The sequence below is a fragment of the Balearica regulorum genome, chromosome 1 (assembly GCF_011004875.1).
Source record: "Balearica regulorum gibbericeps isolate bBalReg1 chromosome 1, bBalReg1.pri, whole genome shotgun sequence".
Taxonomy (NCBI): Eukaryota; Metazoa; Chordata; class Aves; order Gruiformes; family Gruidae; genus Balearica; species Balearica regulorum.
In genome coordinates this window covers 53,481,044-53,502,885 of record NC_046184.1, presented here as the reverse complement: position 1 = coordinate 53,502,885, position 21,842 = coordinate 53,481,044, and the positions used below count along the sequence as shown (strand labels likewise).

The window sequence follows — 21,842 nt, the reverse complement described above, 5'->3', positions numbered from 1 at the left end:
ACTGGCATTTTTAGATACACAAGCCCATAGGAAAAGTAGAGTGCTAGCATGTATGAATCTTGACACTGTTTCACCAGCATATATGAAGACATCACTGTTGTGTAAGTTGGAATAAGCCAAGCATAATCTTTGCTTGCAAAGATCAGAAAAATAATTCTATACAACTTAAATATGTGCCCAAGGAAACTAACTAAAGATCTATAGGTGTCTTTCTGTGCCAAGCACTAACAACTTAACCTGAGTGATGAAAAGAATAGTGAGGAAAGGAACCCCCTGAAGATTTTAATGGTGTAATTTTGTGAATATTGGCATGTGCTTAAAAGAAGAAAAAAAAAAGGATATGTAGTAGTACAACCTGAAAAACCACTGAAGAAGTGGAAAGATTGTATCATCAGTCCTGTTTTAATTTACACAAAAATGCGATCATACTTGTGACAAATTTTAATTTCTGATGGTCCAAAGCTTCTGGCACTTGTTTGCTGTGCATGAGAAAGCCACTTTCTCATGCTGAATGCCTGAATTAGCAGGACTGGAGAGATATGAATTTGATTGATGGACTATTAGATGGATAAGGAATTGGCTGGATGGTTGTATCCAAAGAGTTGCAGTCAACAGCTAAATAAATGTCCTAATGGAAACCAGTAATGAGTGGTGTACTTCAAGGATCTGCACTGGGACCAACACTATTTAAGACCTTCAATAACGACATAGATAGTGGGATTGAGTTCACCATCAGCAAGTTTGTGGATGATACCAAGCTGAGTGGTGCATCTGATTCGCTAGAGGGAAGGGATGCCATCCAGAAGTACTTTGACAGGCTTGAGGAGTGTGTCCATGTGAACTTCATGCAGCTGAACAAGGCCAAGTGTAAGGTCCTGTACATGGGTCAGGGCAATCTGCAATATCAGTACAGACTGGGGGATGAACTGATTGAGAGCAGCCCTGCAGAGAAGGACTTGGAGTTACTGGTGGATGAAAAGTTGAACGTGGGCCAGGAATGTGCGCTTGCAGCCCAGAAAGCCAATGCTATCCTGGGCTACATCAAAAGAAGTGTGACCAGCAGGCTGAGGGAGGTGATTCTGCCAACTGTACTCTGCTCTTGTGAGACTCCACCTGGAGTACTGTATCCAGCTCTGGAGTCTCCAGCACAAGAAAGACATGGAGCTGTTAGAGTGGGTCCAGAGGAGGGCCTCAAAAATGGCCAGAGGGCTGGTGCACCTCACCTGTGAAGACAGGCTGAGAGAGTTGGGGTTGTTCAGCCTGGAGGAGAGAAGGCTCCAGAGAGACCTTATTGCAGCTTTTCAATATGAGAAAGATGGAGAGAAACTTTTTACCAAGGCCTGTTGTGACAGGACAAGAGGCAATGATTTTAAACTGGAAGAAGTTAGATTTTGGTTGGATATAAGGAAGAAATTTCTTGCAATGAGTGTGGTGGGATACTGGACCAGGTTGCCTAGAAAAGTTGTGGACTCCCGATCCCTGGAAGTGTTCAAGGTCAGGTTGGATGGGGCTTTGAGCAACCTGATCTAGTGGAACATGTCCCTGCCCATGGCAGGGGGGCTGGACTACATGATCTTTAAAAGACCCTTCCCACTCAAACCCTTCTATGATTCAGCAGGCCACACTGACTCACTGTACGAGTCAAACATTGATTTGGCTTCACAAGTGTCAGTAGTTGGCTGCGAAGTGATGCAGCTAGTTCTGAGAAGACATTGGCCAGGGACTGGTCAGGACTGGCAGCTTTCTTGGCATACAAGCTATATATGAAAACCTAGAGAGGACTCACGGCACCAAGAGAAACAAATGTGCACACACGGCTGGGGAGTAGTACACAAGTAAGAATAACTATTTCCCCAATGGCCGCACCAGCCTTTCGGTCATGTGCTTTTAGCAGGTGTGCAGCAAGGGCAATCTGGTCATGAAGCAGTCCCTCTATACTAATTTCCTCCCACAGCTAGATTACCACTCACTCCAGTTACCTCTTGGCTGTCTCCCCGGCATAGCTGCTGGCCATGTGGTAGAGCTCCACCACAGGGACTGGGTTTGACCTACTCAAAAGCTACAGCGAGTGATCCACCCAATAGCCATCCTGCTGTGGTTTACTGCCTGTGCCTGGGGCAGACTCCATGCTCGCGGGAAGGGCAAAGGCTTGCTGGAGGCTGGATGATGTCTGATGCTGCTGCTTTTCCATACCCAAGTCCCACTGCTGTAAATCAGGGAGTCAGAAGCGTTCAGTCATGGAAAGCTGATGCAAGTCAGCGCAGGACCTGACTGTGATTTAGATCCTTTGAATCAAGATCACTGACCTTCACAGAAACTGTCTGTATGTTTAAAGCATATTCCCTTGAACCATGCCACAGTTGAACTTATCCTAGTAGTACAAGGCAGCAATAACAGTGGTAAAAAGGCAAACAGGATTTAAAAATATACACAAAGAAATTATAGGGGATATCAGTGTATGAATCCCATTGTGCCCTTAAAAGTGGATGGAGTAGCTCCTTCATTTGTCTATATCTTTCCTGTATTGGGTGAAAACACAAATCTGCTAATAATCATGTATGGCTTCATTTTACAAGAGTGTAATCCCTTATAATGCTATCCATAATGACTAATTAATGCTGTATTTTTTGTTCTTACTCGTGCATTGTAGTTGCATACTGAGAGGCATATCGATCCCAAGACTGAGAAAATAAATCGTAATAGATTCCTTGGAAACCGTGTGTAAATCTCGCCAACTTCCTTTTGCTCTTGTTTCTGCTGTATGACTGCAGTTTTAAAGCAATAAAACAAGTTAATTATAAAAGCCAGGAAAAGCTGAAGAGGGATTTGGTATTCAAGAGTCAGTGGTATTTGTTTTAAGAATACTAGGCTGTGAGACTGCAGTGCTGGTTAGTCTCAGACACTCATTTTCTAAAAACTGGAATTATTTCTCGACTGTTACAAATTTAGGAAATAGACTGCATAAATGCTTGAAGAGGAATGCTTTTCCAGGAATTTACTTTTCTTTTGATTTTATATCTTTTTTCCCCTTCTAGACCTTATACACTGGTATTGTCATTTATGCTCCAGCTTTAGCACTAAATCAAGGTAAGATGACTATACTACAACTGTTATTCTGTATTTTTTTCTGCATATAATACCGGTATGCTGCTGTTTGGTTTTTTGGTTTTTTTTTTTTTTTTTGGTAATGAACACCTAAAAATATAGCTGGAAGGCCTCCCAGTTGTAATTCTAGTCACTTCATTCCTACCTGTAAAGGATTGTAGAAGAGGCTCAGGGGAAAAATCTGCTCATTTACTCTACCTCTCATGCAATATCCTTAGGTCATGGCTACATTCAGAAAAGTTAAGAAGACTTAAGTAAATTTTGAAGGCAACAGAGAGACTAAACACACATTTAATTCCCCTGGTTAAGTGCTCTTCCTCAAGAGGAGATCTAGGCAAAAGTTCTGTAAATATGGGTTTGGGCTGTCTGGAACTGTTTAACTTGGCCTATCATTTTCCTGGAAAAACAAATCAACAGCAAAGAGATCTTGAACTTAAGATCTTTGTTATGATATTTACAAAATGAAATATTTCCATTTTCTACTTCAAAATGATTCTTTGCTTTGAAAATAAGCCACATTTATTTTTTAAAGGGAAAAAAGGCTTTTATGTGGAACCAAATGAAACTTTTAATCTGACACAATTAATTTGTTCACTTGGCAAGAAAAGGCAATAACAAAACGCGAATGAAAATGAATAATTTTGGCTAGAATGAAAATCACTCTTGTTCTGTTTATTAGGGGTTTTTTGCCTTGTTCATTGAAAAAAAGGAAGAAAAAAACCCCAATACTGTCTGCATCAGTCTCCTCCGGTGTATAAATCCCACAGGTTTTATGTCCCTGATGTTTATATTTGCCTTGCAAATACATGCTAAACCAAGCTATGACCTAGCTGGCTCCCAACTAGAAGCAATGATTTTCATTAGTTTTGTTGCAGTATTCCTCATTAGCCTGAGCTATCTGTTGGGGAGCCCCACAGTGCCCTGCCTGGCACTGCTGGTGCAGTGACAGCTTATATGCCAACCACAGCACAGTGTTGTCTGGCATAGACATGCATACTATCATGTTTCCCTAAAAGAAAAAAAGAATAAAAGAAAGAGGCTTTTAGTCTGACACATTTCTACCAGACCATATTCGAACCACCTTGCCTCCATGGAGCATCCCCATGCTGTTTACCTACTTAAATCCCTGCCTAAGGACTCCTTGGGACTACCTAGATGCTTCAAAGGAGGGACGTATATTTTTAAATCTTCCTGACTTGGGGCCTACAAGCATATTGGATAAGTTGATTTACAGCACTCACACTTAAGATAAATAGCATCTTAGATCCCAAAATATATCTAACTGTTTAGCAGTTTCCAGTGTCTGTAGCAATTGTTTCATTTTCAGAACTGGTCAGGGTGAATGCCCTGGTTTAGACACACAAATCTTTCCTTGCAATTTTTTATTACCTCCTATTTTTGCATTTAACTACTTTTTTTTTTTTTCAACAACCAGGTTGGGGTGAAAAATCAACCTTATTTTTTTTTGTCCCCAATGCCTCATTCACACTGGTTCCATTTCCCTCTTTTTCAGTCACTGGCTTCGACTTGTGGGGTGCAGTGGTGGCGACTGGCGTGGTCTGCACTTTCTACTGCACGTTGGTATGTGGGCCCTTCAGCTCAGAAAAATCTCTGTTCCTTTCCCCATTCACATCAAATATGGAATTTATTGGAAAGTAGGCTAATAACCGGGTTACCCCATGGGAGTACATTTCACAGTGTAGCTGTAGCCACAGGGCCATATTCACCCAGGGAATTCTCTAGATGAAAAGGTAGTCACGACGTGACTCGAACTTTTTCTGTTTTGATACATTCAAACTTCTGTCACTGCTGAAAAAACAGCAAAAAGGTAGATTTCCCTTCCTAAAAATCCTCCCGTCATTTTTCTTCTAATTTAGTAGGGTTTAGCTGTGTAATTTGTCAAGCACCTGCTTGCTGCAACTGTCTGTTATTAAATGGAGGCACTGAAAATAGCAAGTGCCACATGAACAGATTGGTCTTTAGATTAATGTTAATTTGCAAAGTGTCCAGAAATTATTAAATGGAACATCAGTGACATAAATTTATTTGTATATGTTGTATTAAATCATGTTTATTTTTATTCACATGAATGGTATACCTTCTGGAGTTAGTGCTACCGTGCATATGTAAGATGAGCACTGTCTGCCCATTTATCTTTGATAAAAACTTCCTAATCAGGTTATTTGATGAAGGAAATACTGGATTAAACTATGTGTATGGCCAAAGTAAATTCTAGTGCACTTCAAAACAGGGCCAGCATGTCCGGAATAGGTTTCAGGATGCAATTCCTAAACATCCCATTGCAGAATTATTTGTATTAAGGAAGAAGATTAAATTAATCTATTACGCATAATCCTCATAGTAACGTTTTCCTTAGTTGAATGCAAGCACAAAGCAAGAAAGCTGCTGCGCTCTTTTACCTGATACATGCTGTTTCTTACACAGGGCGGTCTGAAGGCAGTGGTGTGGACAGATGTTTTCCAGGTTGGAATCATGGTCGCTGGATTTTCGTCCGTGATTATACGAGCTGTGGTGGTTCAGGGGGGAATTGGACGCATTGTAAATGATTCCTACTATGGAGGAAGATTGAACTTCTGGGAGTGAGTTTGTACTTGCAGATGATGTGCCTCTTTATTCCTACAAATAGAGCCCATGTGACTAACTGGGAAATTAAATTGCTGATGAAGAAGGAGGAGGGGAGGAGTTGTGACCCAATTTAAAAATATTTTTAAACAAGCTTACCTAGTTTGAGGGATATTTTTTTAGGTTTTAGACCATGCAAAATCCTGTAAACAGCAAAACCTTTTTACTTTGTCAAGTAGATGTTTTAAGGATACATTTTGGATTCCACTGAAAATTAATGGTGAATAGGAGAGGACAACTGTATTTATACTTACAATTTGCAAACAGTTGATTCAGCATTTCAGCTGCTGATCCAAAACAACTGGGAAGATAATAGTTTTTGTCTAGTCTGAGAAAGGGAAATGTTTTTCTTTTCCCTGAAAGAAAAATCAAAAGTAGTTTTAACTGTATTTTACTCTCCATTATTGTAACTAATCATAGCCTAAAAATATTATTTTGCAAGGTCAAGAATATTCGTTCTGACAGTGTTGAATCAAAACCCACTTTAAGTTTAAAAAAAAACCCAAAAGTTATTTTACTTTTGATGAGAAACTTCAACCAGTGCTGTTAGTGAAAGTTTAGTGTGACAAGTATTACCTTTTGTCCTTTTGTCTATCAGTTCACAGTACTCATCAGGTTGTTCTGTAAAATCTTCACCAAGTTCTTAATTAAATAATTCATCTCTGGGGTTGTTTTTTTTTTTCTTCTCATGAACAGTCATTTTTTCAATCTGTTTGGCTGATTTGCAGTGGTTGTACTGCATTGCTTCTTCTAATCATAGAGTTCACAGATGGGAAAAGAAAAGAAATAAAGGCATGCACTAGGTGAGGTAATACTACATTTTCATGAAGATAAGCACAATCTATTGCTATATTAAGGCATGATTTTATATATATATATATATATATATATATTTATGGCCATTCCAGATCTGTTATTTGCTTAGAGCTAAACCAGCAAAATGTTTTACAGAGGCTCTGGCCACAAAGGCTGGGTGTGCAAACACACCTTTATACTGGTGTCAGACTGATGTCCCTCTAGATAAGCGTGCATATTGAACTTTTTACTGGAGCATCATTTCATCACAACACAGGCATCGTGCAGCTTTACATAAGACTGCAGTTTATAGGTGAATAAATTAGTTAAACTTCACCTTTGGACAGATCAGAGTGTGTCACTAGATCAGGGTTTCAGCTCTGAGTTATAAAACTGCTTTCCGTGAGTTCAGATGTCATGTATCTGAATGTTCAAAATCTGGCCAAATTAAAAGAGTTTGTATTAGAACGAGTCTAAGGAATTTTTTTCTCCTAGCCATTAAGGTCTTCTCATAATGAGAAGATTTTCATATTCTGAATTTATTTTCTCTTTTCCCTCTCATTGTAGCTTTGATCCCAATCCTTTGCAAAGACACACCTTCTGGACGATTGTTATAGGTGGGACCTTCACATGGACTGGCATATATGGGGTCAACCAGTCTCAAGTACAGAGATACATTGCATGCAAAAGCAGGTTCCACGCAAAACTGTAAGTCTGCCTACAGTAAGTTTTAATGTCTGAATTTAGCAGTGACTGTTCTTTATAAGGGAGATTTTTTAAAAAGGACTGGTTTTTGTCTATATAAAACCCATTTGCAAAGGGTAACAACTTTTGTTTTCTGTTTTGTGGACCAGGTAGAAGACAAATCAGCACAATATATACTGGTATTTGAATTACATATAATTGCTGTAACATTGAACTTTGTGTCAGAATGTTTCACTGTGCCAGTGTTCTGGCATACAAATAAGTGCTTTAAGTTTATATGCAACCTAATGACCAAATAATATAGTATTTCTGCTGAAACCATATCAAGACAGCATCTTGAATTTCTACTCTTCTAAACCTAAATCATCGTGGGGGAATTTTGCATAAGTAAAGACTAAAAGAGTTTTCCATACCACTGAGTATAATGAGAAAATGCAGAAATGTTTTATTCAGTGATAAAATTGCTGAGGAATTTTATATTTTGTTTTCATAATGATAATGGGGTTCTTTTAGGAATTCACTATGGAAACCTGCATGTTTTCCTTGAATTTAAACATTTCTGATCAGCCTTTACTCTAGAATGGAGTATACTTACTAAGTCTATTATCTTACTTTTATCTTTAGTATCATTCCAGTAGTCCAGAACTCAGGATTTAAGAAGTCTTAGCAAGCACATAAACTAAATTTATAGGAGAAATATATAAATGCACATCATAACTACAGTCCCTATAAATTCTATAGTACAGTGACATACAGAGAAGGAGTTTTATGAAGGCTTTCACTTCATAAAGTCAGCAAAATACGCACAAAATCATGCACAGTTTAGAACCGAAATATTTTGGTTATGGCAATAAAGAAAATCTACTTTTCAGCCATTTACACTGCAGACAGGAATGAGCTGATGCGCATCATCAGCCACAGCTCCAGCGTACGGTGCCACAGCTCCAACACACCACGTGGCTTCTCCATGGCGGGGTTCCAGGTTCTCAGCACTGCAGAGGCAGGAGGTGGATCCCACATCTGTAATGCTGCCTGGCATGACTGTGTGTAGGAAAACAGCTGCATACATTCGTTGTGCCAGATTTGTGTGCCAGTGAGACTGTTCTTCCTGAGCACCTGCTCCACTTAGGGCTGTGCTCCTGTCTCACATCCTCCCTACCCTCTTTGTGAGGAGGGACACCTCCAAGGCGTCCCAGAAGCAGAGTGTGGCAAAGGGGAAGCTGGCACCATGGCAGCTTCTGGGCAGATTTTCTGAGCTGTTGCAGCAGCTTTGAACAGGGCTGGAGGCTATTTGGTTCTGCAGGGGTTTGGATGGGATTTAGAGCTCATACTGTGTTAGTGGTGGTACAGTCTTAATCAGCCGAGTCCTCTCCTTCTGGCCTGGGCGGTTGGACTCCATGACATCTCACTGGTGCCTCACTTGTGCAGGGAATTTCCACTGCATGGAGAAATCATTTTTTATGTAATGGTTGCAGCTTGTCACAACTATAAACACCGCCATTCTGTGGTGACTGTCTAGTTCATTTGCAAATGTAATTAGACACATCTGGCAAGTTACATTGCCATTTAACATAGAAGTGTAAAATGTCATCAGGTCAAAGTAATAGGGTTTTGTACCCCTGTGGCATTTACTGTAAGGCTTTATAAGAGACAGCACAATACTAAATCAGAGCTAAGAGAATAATTCTTTCACAGATCCCAACTTGCAGTTTTGGGAAGGTCTTTAACAGTGGCACAAAAGTAGAATTTTTCTCAGGCTTTGGGAAAGGATTTCATCTCATTCAAGAAACACACCAGTAGGTAGGAGCACATGCTGTCATCCTCAAACAGTAATTAGGCAAATTGAAAACAATGCTCATATATGAATGATAACAGCCACTAAGAGCAGGAGAGCTACATTTTCAGAAAAATATGGGCTACTAACACATTTTTCTCTACTGACCTTTCAAGGTCATCTTCTGGCATGTTTTGGTGCTAAAATCTTAGAGCCAACCTGAAACAAACAACTGAAAATAAGCCTTGTGCAGTCATAATGCCTACTTCACCCAAACTCCACCCCAGGTTACTCACCCAGAATTAATGGGAACACCTCCCTCCAATAGTACTCCAATTATTATACTCCAGTGCTTAGTCATAGGGTGTACCATAAGCTGGGATGTAAATTAGAAGAGGGAAAAAAAAAAGCGCTTTCTTTTCACTGTCAAACACTGACACAGTTTAAAAACAAAAATTGCCAGATTCAGATAAACAATTTCTTTTGCTTATGTGTGTTTCTCTTAACTTTCTAATCTTTACTACAGGCTGTAGGTCTGCTATTACATCTGTTCAAAAGATTTGGATTGATTGAACTTATTGGTTAAATTTTATGCTAAATCAGCTTATATCAAGGTAGATTATGCTGATGCAGAAACAGCTTCATCTAAATGGATGCAAGACATCCAACCAATATGTAAGCATTTATAAGAAGAGGGTTACTTAATTTTTACTAAATTAGTCTAGAGAGAGATTTCAAGTGCTGCTGGTTCTGTGTTTTGACCACCCCTAATTGCAAATACAAAGCATAAATGCAGAGTTTCCCCTACTATGTGTAAATCACCTTTTATTTATATAGGTCTTTTATAAGAGCTTACGTTGTGCTTGCCAATAATTTTTCTATTGTATAAAAAGATAGTTCAACTAGTTAATCTATGTTATGCCTTTCTGAAATATCCATTTCAATACCTAACAAAGCCTATAAATTTACTTCTTCATTCATCCTGATGGTCCTCTACAGTAGTCCAAAGGCTGGTGCCCCTTATTTTCTTGGGAACTGAAAGCACTAAAAGGCCTCCTGAAGCATTGCAAGCATGGATATATTTGCATAGAAACCAAAGGTCCTCCCAGTGGAGGTCTTAGCAGTTGGCGCAGGACCATGGTATGTGATCTGTCAGGCAGTTAAATCACTATCAGCGGCGGATGGTACACAGGTAACCGGGAGGCAACTGCTAGAAAGGAACGCTGTTTTTCAAGGCCAAGTTCCCAGTGGGTGTGTTTGCGTGAACCGACCACTCTAGATGAGAAGAACTTTGTGACCCAGGAGTCATCAAGAACAGAAAAACATTTGAGAAGATTTGATAGTTAGTTGGAAGGGAAAAGCCCTCACTGGGCGAGGAGAATACTTTGGTTTTCTCTGCCAATAGAGGCTGCCTAGTGTGTGTGGCAAAAGTAGCATTAATGTCTGATGAAAATGCATTTCTGCTCTCAGCATTAGTTGAAGTTCCTGTCAGGACGTGGGGAGGCAATGACGGGTTCCAAGTTGTTTAGTTACTAAAGGGGAAGCCTGGGGTTGGTGGCAACCCTCTGCTCTCTGGAAATGGCAGCTGTGAGTGGCTCCAGACCAGGTCCCAAGTCTCAGTGCCTTGTTGCTGCCTCCCACAGAGACTGTCGTGGGAGGAAATGGGGGATTTGTTGCTTTACAAGGGCAATTCTGGCATTGTGTAAGCATGGCACTGCAGCTCCAGAGGCAAAGGAGTGCTGATGCTGACTAAAAGGTACCCCACACTTTGATCTGGGGCACCCCGCCTTACAAATCTGTCCGTGGTTTGCCTTTACCAAGGGGTGTGGCAAGGGGGGAAGAGCATCTCCTTGCCTCCTGCCTGCATTGTAAAACTCGTGCACGTGATGAAACGTGGGAATTTCCATATTGCCCCCATCATCTCCTCAGCAGACTTTGTCAGGGGACAGGCACTCAGACTGTACCACCAAAACCAGAAGTGTAATTCATACATTTAAAAACGTGATCTCGCACCAGATGAAATGCTGGGAGCTGTATCATGGCTCCCTTTCCAGCAGGCAGCCACCGACCAAGAGGTCTCCTCAGTGCTGGCACAGGCGCTTCTCACTTGGCCCCAGTGGGGTCTTGCGGGACTTCGAGCTCTAACATGGTGTTTCTGTGCCTGTTGGTGCAGGTCCCTCTACATCAACCTGCTGGGCCTCTGGGCGATACTGGCCTGTGCGGCGCTGTGCGGCCTGGCCCTCTATTCCATCTACAAGGACTGTGACCCATGGATGGCAAACCAGGTGTCAGCACTCGACCAGGTAGGGCCCCACGTTTCAGGGGAAGGTGGTGAGGGGGGCATCCTTCCTCTGCAGCCATAATAACCAGACGGGGTGGGGTTCAAGAGCTGGGGGGGTTAGGAATAATGACATGCCTGAGTCCTGTATCAGGTGAGTCTGTAACATTGAGGGATTAGGCTGAGACCATGGTGGGATGGAGTACCCTGGAGAAAACAGCAGGCCTGTCCTTGGCACTGTTCAGTCCCCAAGCTGTCCCGGTGCTGCAGGTGTCTCGGCACCAGGGAGGGAGGGAGGGCAGCAGGGAGAACAGCAATGTGGAGAGCGCTCAGTCCATCCCTGCAGGTACCCAGGTTTTTCCACCCAAAATGGGCCTGGGAATGCCAGCACTGCATGAAACCACTTCAGAGAAAAGTGAGGGGAAGAGGCTGCTGCCGGGGACAGCTGAAACAGCGGTGCCTGTGTGAGTAACCGTGGGCCCTAGCGAGCTGCTTTATATCCCCCAACCTAAACTGCTCTGTGCCAAGGGAAGCGAAAGCCTTTTCAGATTCAAAACATAATTGTGCCCAAAAGATACACTTGGAAGAAGGGTACCAGTAGGCAGTTCTTCACTAGTGATGGTGCATCCTTCCCTCCTTTGGAGGAGGGCCAGGCAATCAAACCGTGTTGTACCATGCTGTGGAGAAACCACCTTGTAACTGATGGCAGCCTCTCCCTAAGCAGCAGATCTACCTGAGGAACAAGAGCTCTGGGACCCCATACACTGACCAGAGTCAGGAACCAAGGAAATCATACAAGTCTTCTTTTTTTTTTTTTTTTTTTTGTATGTTTATACCTGGGATAATCATAGGCTCTGGATAACACCCTATGGACAATACTAGAAAACCAGGAGAAGAGCACAGACAATGGAGTACCTGAGGCAGGACTACCTGGTCTTTAAGGGTAGAATAAAACGAGATATGGAAAGCCAAGGTGGAAACCCAAAGGAAATTAAGTTGTTCCTGTCAGTCAAATTCTTTTGGAAACTGGAAGCAAGATACTAAAAAGACCAATTGTCTGTGAAAAAAAAATGGTTCACAGGAAGAAAATCTCAAAATTCCAATCTCTTTCCAGCACTCAGATCTTGTAAAGGTCAAGAAATGGCACACGGTTTCCAGTAAGGAAATTGTTCTCAGGTACCCTGAGGTTATTGGACTGTGTCTAAAAACCTTTCTGTGGAGTTAACAGCAGACATAAGCATCTACTGTGGCACCCAAGCCCAACAGAGAGATGTACGATACAGACTACCTGCTGCCCAGCTCTATCTTCCTATACTGTTGTAACTGGAAACCAAGCCTGATGGCATTGCTATATGCTCACCTCTGCTAGGTGGTCTAAATAGACTTTGTTATATCTCAAGACAATGTTTTAGGATTGATTTTCTCTGTAGAAAACCAATAAATAGTGCAAGGTGGGACATTCAAAATTAGAATAGCTAGGCAGAATGCCAGTGAGAAGGCTACAAGAAAATAATACAGTGACAAAAACAAAAATCAGGGCAAGATAGTAATATTTCGTACTCTCTGAATTTTTCAGCTAATGCCATACCTAGTGCTGGATATTCTCCATGATTTTCCAGGAGTGCCAGGACTTTTTGTGGCTAGCGCCTACAGTGGGACATTAAGGTAATTTAGTAATTTAGAACTTAGTGTCTTTTTTTTTTTTCTTTTTTTGTTAGAGCTAAAGTTGCATTTATACTAAAACTTTTGCATTTCATTTCTTTGTCTGGCTAGTTTTTGTTCTTTAAAAAAAGCACTATAAGATATTTGATGATGCAGCTTAAAAATTCATAGTTTCCAACAGTGACGCTCTGAGGTCCTAGGATTCAACGCTGTAGCAACGTGAGGAAACAGCTAGCCACATGCGATATACAGCACTTAACAAATCCTCCTCTCTGTGCTTTTAAAGCCCCTCTGCTGTAGGAATTTTGAAGTATTATAAATCAGTTGTTAGACAAAATAGATAGAGTTTCAGGGAATTTTCTACGGCTCATCTTTCATTTTCCAATTTCAAACCTGCATAACTTTAAAGCCACCTCCCTTTCCTCATCCTTGATCTTTGGAGTCTTGTTTACAAATGAGTTTCTGGACTTCCAATTGTCTTGAATGAACCCCATGAAAACAGCAATCACTATATATTTTTACCAAAGACAACAAATCAATCCCCTTCTAACCCATAGTGGGGAGTGTTTCGTTCAGCTTTCCCAAGGAGCATCTTTTAGGAAATATTGCCTTTTTCAAGAAAGGCTCTGAACAATAGTAAGCAGATAAAAATGAGGAAACTTAAGAATGTGACACCAGACTAATTATTTGTTCTGAGTACATGTAGCTACATAAATAGAGGGAACAGCCAGGATATTTGTTTTTCACACACTGAGGAAAAGCTGGTGGCTTGCAAGAGCAAGGTACACATAGACACAACATCACCTTACTGCCTTTGTGCCTTAGGAGTGCTGTTTTCTCTGACCCCATAGGGAGCCTGGAATAATTCAGGTTGGACTACATGCCTAATTTTTAGATTAATATAATTACATTATCTGAATCCCCCTCTGAGAGTGCATTCAAAGTAATCAGTGACCTGCATGTAGGAATTTTACCTACCCAGATATATAGTGTGTAGATCATTTATGAAGGTATCACATATACCAGTAGTGTTTACAGCTTAGCCACATGTAATAGATTTTTTTAATTAACTTCTCCAGGCCCATCTTATCATCAAGATTTGCCTTGTCTTCACTAAGAGCAATTATTTTAAACAAATTTTGTAAGCTATTAACTGCATCGTCTGGGATAATAAGTTATTTCAACCAATACAGCAGTTACATTAGTTTTCTGACACTGTTTGAGACAGTGGCAGTTTCTCTCTGCCAGTAACCATCTGTTATCTATCATTTTAGTTTCTAAGATAAAAAAAATAATTATATAAATCTTGCCTTGTGTAGTACAGTGTCCTCCAGCATCAATGCTCTGGCTGCCGTGACTGTCGAAGACCTCATTAGGCCGTACTTCAAATCCCTCTCTGAAAAGAAGTTGTCATGGATCTCCATGGGGATGAGTATGTCTGGAAAATATCTTTTCCACTTTTGCTTTAGAAAGTGAGGGCTTGATTCAGACCTTGCTTATGGCACTGTAAGTCAGGAGTAAGTGCATTCACACCAGTAGGACTACATTGGTGCAGTACTTGCAGGAGACGAGATCAGCTGCATAGGTTTGACACTGAATGGGGGACACACTATTTCAAGAGAGCACAAGGCAAAAAAGAAGCCATCTTGTTTGATCTTTAAGCAGGAAAGATGCACTCATCTGTATTCAATATTGACTTGCAATACTACAAAACCAAATGTCTCAGTCATTTTTTTCTTTTATCTGTCAAAAATGATAAGCATAGGAAACAATTTTGTAACAAACCTTTTGAACTGAGTGATACATGAGCAATAGCTTTGTGTCCCAATAACATTCCAGAGAACAAGAAACATCATGTCTTCTCTGATATACTCTCAGACTCTGTCCGTTTAGCTCCTCTGTTTAATGTAGCTCAAAGAAGAGGGTCAGAACTAAGCTGAGGAGATGGTTAAATCTCTGAAATGGAATTGCCATCTCTGCTAGTTGTACTGCCTGTGAACAGCTGCAGGTGTAGCCCAAGACAGTATTTGTAGTAACCATGGAAAAAACACAGTCCCGACATGGTGTCATAGCCCATACCAGTAAGCACAGCAAACTAGTGGCAGGTGATAAGTATTAAATATTTTCACCTGAGAGCAGTTTATTAAACATTATTGCAAACAATGTTTATGCCAAAATTGTTGGTCTTATCATGAGTTGTCTGATACATTACGTTAAACAGTGAGATTAACCTATTGTGCAGTGAAACTCAACAGGGGTGGAGGTGAAAAAAAAAAAAAAAAAAGCCAGTGTTATGAATCCTGGAAAGAGACACTACATCCTGGTAACCCAGGATGTTGTTATGGTGCCAGCTCCCAGTAATCTGGCAGCATTTACTTTCTTGCTCCAAAGACTTTAGACTGAGAAGCAAAAACATTCCTTCAAAATGAAGAGTATGACACAGGAGATTAGCTGAGAAATATGAATAATATGTGTGGTATTACCACTATGGCTAATCCATAGAGCTACCATTTATTAACTAATCTTTAGTAATATACGGGAAGAGAATTTTGTCAAGTTTGCATGATGTCCTCTTAATGTAAACAGAAACATGACCTTTTGGCCAATTCAGGCTCTTTTAGAAAAAAATCTAGATGCTAGCAGGTTTGTTTTGGACATGTCAAGGGCCATGCTGTGTTAGAGGGAAACCTTTCCACTAGTGAGTTTCAACTTTGGCAGATTTAGGCATGGTTCTGCCTTTCCTACACAGGCCTGTTTTACGGTGGAGTCTGCATCGCTATGGCTGCACTGGCATCTCTCCTGGGAGCCTTGTTGCAGGTAGGTGTCGGGCTGCTTTTTCATGCCCATGTTGAATGACCCAGAATGAATTATGTAAGAAAATAATTGATGGATACCATTATGAGATTAGGTTTTATTCTTTGTTGTTTAGTGGCCTCAAACAGCCCATGGCTCAGCCTCTGCTTTAAGCACCCATGTAACTATACCAAGTCCTGCCAGCTGAGTACACAGCAGTTAAAAAACCCTCATAATTTCCTTCTCTACATTTTCCCTTCTTGCCATGTTGGAGGCTTTAACTTTCTTGCACAGCACCTGATAGCAATCTCTCTTCCCTCCTCAGGCAGCGCTCAGCATTTTTGGCATGGTCGGTGGCCCCCTTTTAGGACTGTTTGCCTTGGGAATCCTCTTCTCCTTTACAAATGGAATTGTAAGTAGAAATTTAAAGCCCTGTTCATCTAAAATTCGTTGATAATTTTGGACATCTTCTTACTCCTCCGCCAATAATTTTATGTTGGGCAGCAAGGGAGATGTCTGATACTTTCCATGAGGACATTGCCCCTTGCTCCCTTTCCTCCTTATCCCAAGGAAGTGACAGACAGGAACTTGAATTTCCATCCCATGAGGGGATTTAAATGACCAGAGAAGGGGAAGAAAATCTGAATAAAAATAAAACTTTGGTAAGGATTTCTGGAAAACAGTTTTAGAAACAGGGAACAATGCATCTTGAGATGTAGCTGAACAACCAGTAGACTCAGCAGATGCTGGCCTGTCAGAGCAAAAGGGGGTCAGGCTGGAAAAATGGAGCCCAGGCACTTGCAGACTGAATTGAGGTGTTCTCAGAGTGCTTCACCATCATGTAATTATAATTTCCAGAGGAAAAAGCTATTCCATCAAAAAATTGATTTGATGAGCTTTTGGAATATGGTCCATGGGTTAGTCTGACAGCATTGCTATTTAGTAAGGTTCATTAATCAGTCACCTTTACCTCTTTGCAGTTGCAAATTTTATGTATATACTAAAAAAAAAAATTACTATCCGTCAGCCAAAAAAAAACCCCACCCTGAAGTAGAAGAGAGACTTTTGGAAAAACCAGATCACATGAGAAAAAGGAAAAATTGCTTCTGTATTTGTTCAAGGAGGGCCTCAAATAAAGCAGTATTTCATATACCATGCAGCCCAAAGCTATCTTTTGATTGTAAAGGCATAGAGGCAAAATATAGAGGTATGCTCAGGAGGTCTGAGTAAAGACTGTATTTCCCAGAAGGGGAATGAATTAAACTCCCCAGCTCTTCCCAACTGTATATTTCATTTTTGCTATGGAGCCTACAGTTTAGATTCTTTACTGTTTCTTACTCATCTAGGTGTTGGGGTTTTTTAAATATCCTTTTGCTTTTCATGTAAATCCAAGTTTCATTTTCTGTTTTGCAGGGTGCATTTGTGGGTCTTGTCAGTGGCTTTGTCATTTCACTTTGGGTTGGAATCGGAGCTCAAATTTATCCTCCACTCCCAGAGAGGACCAAGCCACTAGATCTCTCAACTGCAGGCTGTAATATAACCTCAGGAAATTTGACATCAACAGAAAATCCATTAACAACAGTCTTCAACACACCAATTGCAGAGAGGTATGCAAGTTCATCATGTGCACGCAACAAAACATGTATTTGTTTTAAAGCAACAGAAACATCTGCCTGGTGTTTGGGTTACTATGACTCTCTCTCCCTGGTTTACCTACCAGGCTGTTTAAGATGGAGGAGTTTTCTCTAATTTCCCCCCCCCCTCCCCGGTCAGAGTGAAGTTTGTCTGAGTTATCCCAGAACAGAAGTCAAAGTGAACCTTCCTATTGATCTAAAAAGCTTCAGTTCAATATTTGAGTCTAAAGACTTGGATATGCCTTATTGGGAACCACGGTGTTAAAGAAATATTTATAATTATTGGATTGACTTCCACAGTCTGTCACACAAATTAAAGCAGTAGGCAGTTAAAGGACAATTTGCCAGTTTAACAGCTCCACCTACAACAGCTTGTCTGTGCAGAAATAGTTCTATTCAGGAAATTCAGAAGAGGGCATAATCCATATAAAGGGCAAAATATAAGGGATTTTCTCCCCTCTGCAATTACCATATATCTTACTTTGGACAATCACAATTAAGCGTAACAGTTATGAAAGACAATATAGGGAACAGCAGGAACAGAAAGAAGCTGAACAAACACATTTCTAGGGATTCCCAATCCTTACCATTGTAAGATCAGCAACAGATACCCTGGTACTCACATGGGTGCCCAAGACCCAGTTTCATGTACTACATCTTTCACAAGAGGCCACCAGCATTGCTCATGGCTGTGGGGAAGCAACTGTTGCAACAGAGCACATTGTCAGGGAGAACAAAATAAGGTGTAACAGTTGCTCTATCATTTCTGGCTGTTTAGAGCTATACATGGCTGATTTCCTAATTTTGAGTCCCCTCATTTAAACAATGTCCCCTCTTCTAAAGAGGTTATCCCTTCATCTGGGTAGCTAGAGTACTCAGCTCTGCACTAGATTCCTAGCAGAGACAGGACTGTCCTGTTTTACCTGCTCTGTACCATGCGTTTTCTCACTGTACTGACCAGTCTCTTCCCCTATGAATGAACCTGTCCTGCAAATTGTAACAGATTTTCAGTGCACATTTTATTGTGCAGAGGTAGTTCAAGAGTACCAGGTTGCTTGGCTCAGAAGTAACTCTTTATGTATACTGTCTGAAAACAGACAACATTTTCAAGCTGTTTGGAATAGGAAAGCAGAGATTAATACTTTTTCTCCTCTTTTTCAGGCCTGCCCTGGCAGACAATTGGTATTCCTTATCTTATCTCTACTTCAGCACACTTGGGACACTTATCACAATAGTTGTGGGAATAATTATCAGCCTCTTAACAGGTACTAGTTCCAGAGCTGTGATTTAACATGTTTTAGATGTCTTTCAAACTGAGACGACCAGAGAGCTGTCATTGCCACAGGAAGTGCCAGCGACCCTATTGCAAACACTGTATAAAGGTTACCATCCTAACTCTCATTTCCTCCCCTCAGCACTTCTGCATCCCACTCTTGGTGTCCGCTCACAGCAAAAGTTACTTTCTAAGGAGAAAGAAGTTTCAGCAGTTTTTTAACCTGAGGGGCAAAACAACAACAAAAAAAAGTATAAGTCATCTGTCTTTCCTGTTTTATTAGATCCCAGCAGGGCCTGGAGGTTTAAGGGTTGTCCCTGAACATGGCAAGAACTCCAAGCAAGGAGATACATCCATGCTTCTAGAGGACAAAAGCAGTTTTACTTTGAGTGAGTTCAGAGCACTCAAGGGTTATTGTCTGCACCTGTACAGTGCATGCTCTTCACCACATTCCCCAAGCACGTGCCTGAGAGCTGCAGACCCTGTGCATGGCTACATTAGCTTCTTTCTCAGTTTCCCTGTACTATTTGTGCAAGGGGCAAAAAACAGCACCCCACAAGTAAGAGTGGGGACTTCAGCTGCAGCCCATGGCCTCACTACTTTCACATCTAGGTGAGATGCAGAGTGCACCTGTAATCCACCTCATGCATGGCAGAAATAGCACAAAAGCAGCTGCTCTCACAGCTTTCCCCAGTACGCTCAGCCAAGTTCCTATGATGGCTCTCATCTTTAAGGCTGTTGTTAGATTTCAGACCTATTAGTTTGACCTACAAGTATATCAGAACTATGAGACTCCAAACCCAGCAGACAGATTCACTTCCATTAGCTTCCTTGTGCCTTGCAGCTCATAAACAGAAGTTTCACTTCCATCATTTCCTGTCCTTGTGCATTTCTACAGGATTTGCTCCCCCCTTCCTTCCCATCACAAGCTCTTCCATTGCTACAGTAATGGTTGTAGACAAATTTTGCCTCTTACCAGGCCAAGATCAGGTCATCAACAGGCTATGAAGCAAAGCATGAAACTGGGCAACTCAGTAAATCCAGATGAGAGATACTCAGCCCAAGAAACAGAAATCCAAAAGAACTAACCCAATCACACTGTCCCTCTGCTTTTTGTGGAGCAAGATCCCATTGGTTGCCTCAGGTGGCAATCAGAGCTAATTACCAGCACCTGCATCTCCTTTCTTCCCCACACAGATTCCCACAAAAGAATAGTTAATCTTCCCTGCCTTAAAAATGCCCAAACATCCCATTAACCCTCATCTTATCACCTTGGGGTTGCCTTAAATAACTCACTATAAAAAATTGCTCATGTCCCTGGACACTGCAATCTTGCTGACAGGGAGCTGAGGACTGGGGCTCAGGCAGCAGTTGGTACCACAGCTCCTGGACTGGCAGAGTGGTCCCAGATATCATTGTATGGGATTCATCCTTTTCTGATGATTGTCTCAGGTTTTTTTACACAACAAGAAATCTGAGGAGGATCCAGAAAACTCTGGAAAATGGCTAAGGCATTCCAAATAAACCTTGAGGGATCATTTTGTATTTTGAGAGGTGCAGGGTATACATCATTGTAAAGAAATGATCCCTAAGGCCTGTGATTGCCTGATGGCTTTTGCTGCATGACTCTGTCCTGCTCATCTGGCCTGGTGCCCATAGCTGGGCTCTGACATACCATTTGCATGTAGAAACCTGGCTGATTGAAACCTGCCTATTTTGCAGGAGGACTGAAGCAGAACACAGATCATAAATTCCTGCTGACCAAGGAAGATTTCCTGTCCAACTTCTCATGGTCTAAATCTGAGACAGTAAGTGTAATTATGCATCTCTGATTTAAATCGATCTTTCCTCCTGGGGACAAAGGCAAACAGTTCCTGGCTTATTTTTTCCCACCAGGATGAATAGCACCTGATGCTGCCTGATATGACTGTCTGCTGTAAGGCAGTAACAGAGCACAAGGCGGGTAGGAGTAAAGCTGCTGGCATAGGCAGGGAAGCTATGTTTGGTCACAGCTTGACTTCAGTGAACAACAGAGCAACAGCTGAGACAAGGGACAGTTGTTCTCCTGGTTGCTGCCAAAATACTCCCTTACTAGACTTTTGGAAGCTGGCCCAAGGCACACTTTGGGCTCAGCAAAGCTTCCTTTGTTTGTAAACATGTTCTCTAAAGTCTAGATTTTTTTTGCAACTTCTGCTACTGTTTGAGAGAAAACTTTTCTAGTCAGTGTATCTGTTTCCTATCCTCCTCCCTAAGATATAAGAAAAATTGAGATATTATTGGGTAATAACATCCCTTAGAAGGGAGAATGTAGGGGATTTTTTTAAAAAAATAAACTATAGATCACTTTTTAATCAGTATCATCAGGACGCTGAACATTCAAGCTCAGCTTTCTTCAGTGCTTTTCAAGTGCTGCAGTATAGGCAAAGATCATATCTTTGAGCTGGTCCAGTTTGCAAAATATTTTTCCTCCGTGACAACAACTGCTTTTACTGTGATCGCATGTATTTCAGCTTCTGGATATGAACACCAGGGAGAAAAACAGATTTTTGTAGTACTATTGTAATGTTGTTTGCCCATGTCAGGACTGGAGACCAGCTATCCAGTTATTGTAATTCACTGTCTTTAATGGGACAACATCTGTTTTTACTACCTGGGAATTTAATCCCTGAAGTCTTTTTGGAAAAACAAACAAAAAACCCAACCCAAACCAAAACAAAAAACCCCCAAACCCCCAAAAACCCCAAAACAAGACAAAAAAACCCAGCCACCCACATGGAAGCTAATGTCCACAGCCATACTATTTTATGCCTGGAGTCAGAAACAAGTGACTGCCTGGTTATACAGCTAGGAGCTGGATAACAAGTGGTTGGCATCACAAATAGTGCAGAAAGTTGTTAGGAAAAAAAAATCAGGGAGAACCAGGCAACTTCCTGCACATGAAGATCTCAACATTTCATTCTGTTTAACAGAGATGGAACATCAAAGCAATGATGCTTGTTAATCTTCTCTTCATATCAAAGATGGGGCAAGGACTAAGGGTTGGGAGTCAATAGCTCAAGGACCTGGTGGCAACAGATCATTGGACACGAAAATAGCAATTAGAACTTTGCACACCCAAAAATACTTTAGACGCTTTGCAGGACAAAAACATTTTATGTGACAAGAACTTTTTACACGACT

The 21,842-nt window shown here is 41.2% G+C and overlaps 1 protein-coding gene across 1 annotated transcript in view; it reads left to right on the top strand.

Annotated features, from left to right (window-relative positions):
- The window catches only part of SLC5A8 (solute carrier family 5 member 8), a 29,992-nt gene that overhangs the window by 4,831 nt on the left and 3,319 nt on the right, over positions 1–21,842 (top strand). Inside the window, exons 3-14 of the mRNA XM_010302592.2 lie at positions 3,036–3,087; positions 4,619–4,686; positions 5,551–5,705; positions 7,111–7,251; positions 11,196–11,325; positions 12,877–12,965; positions 14,282–14,394; positions 15,712–15,779; positions 16,081–16,167; positions 17,169–17,362; positions 18,551–18,654; positions 20,385–20,470. Coding sequence (XP_010300894.2) covers positions 3,036–3,087; positions 4,619–4,686; positions 5,551–5,705; positions 7,111–7,251; positions 11,196–11,325; positions 12,877–12,965; positions 14,282–14,394; positions 15,712–15,779; positions 16,081–16,167; positions 17,169–17,362; positions 18,551–18,654; positions 20,385–20,470 — 1,287 coding nt within the window. The remainder of the gene's footprint in view (positions 1–3,035; positions 3,088–4,618; positions 4,687–5,550; positions 5,706–7,110; positions 7,252–11,195; positions 11,326–12,876; positions 12,966–14,281; positions 14,395–15,711; positions 15,780–16,080; positions 16,168–17,168; positions 17,363–18,550; positions 18,655–20,384; positions 20,471–21,842) is intronic.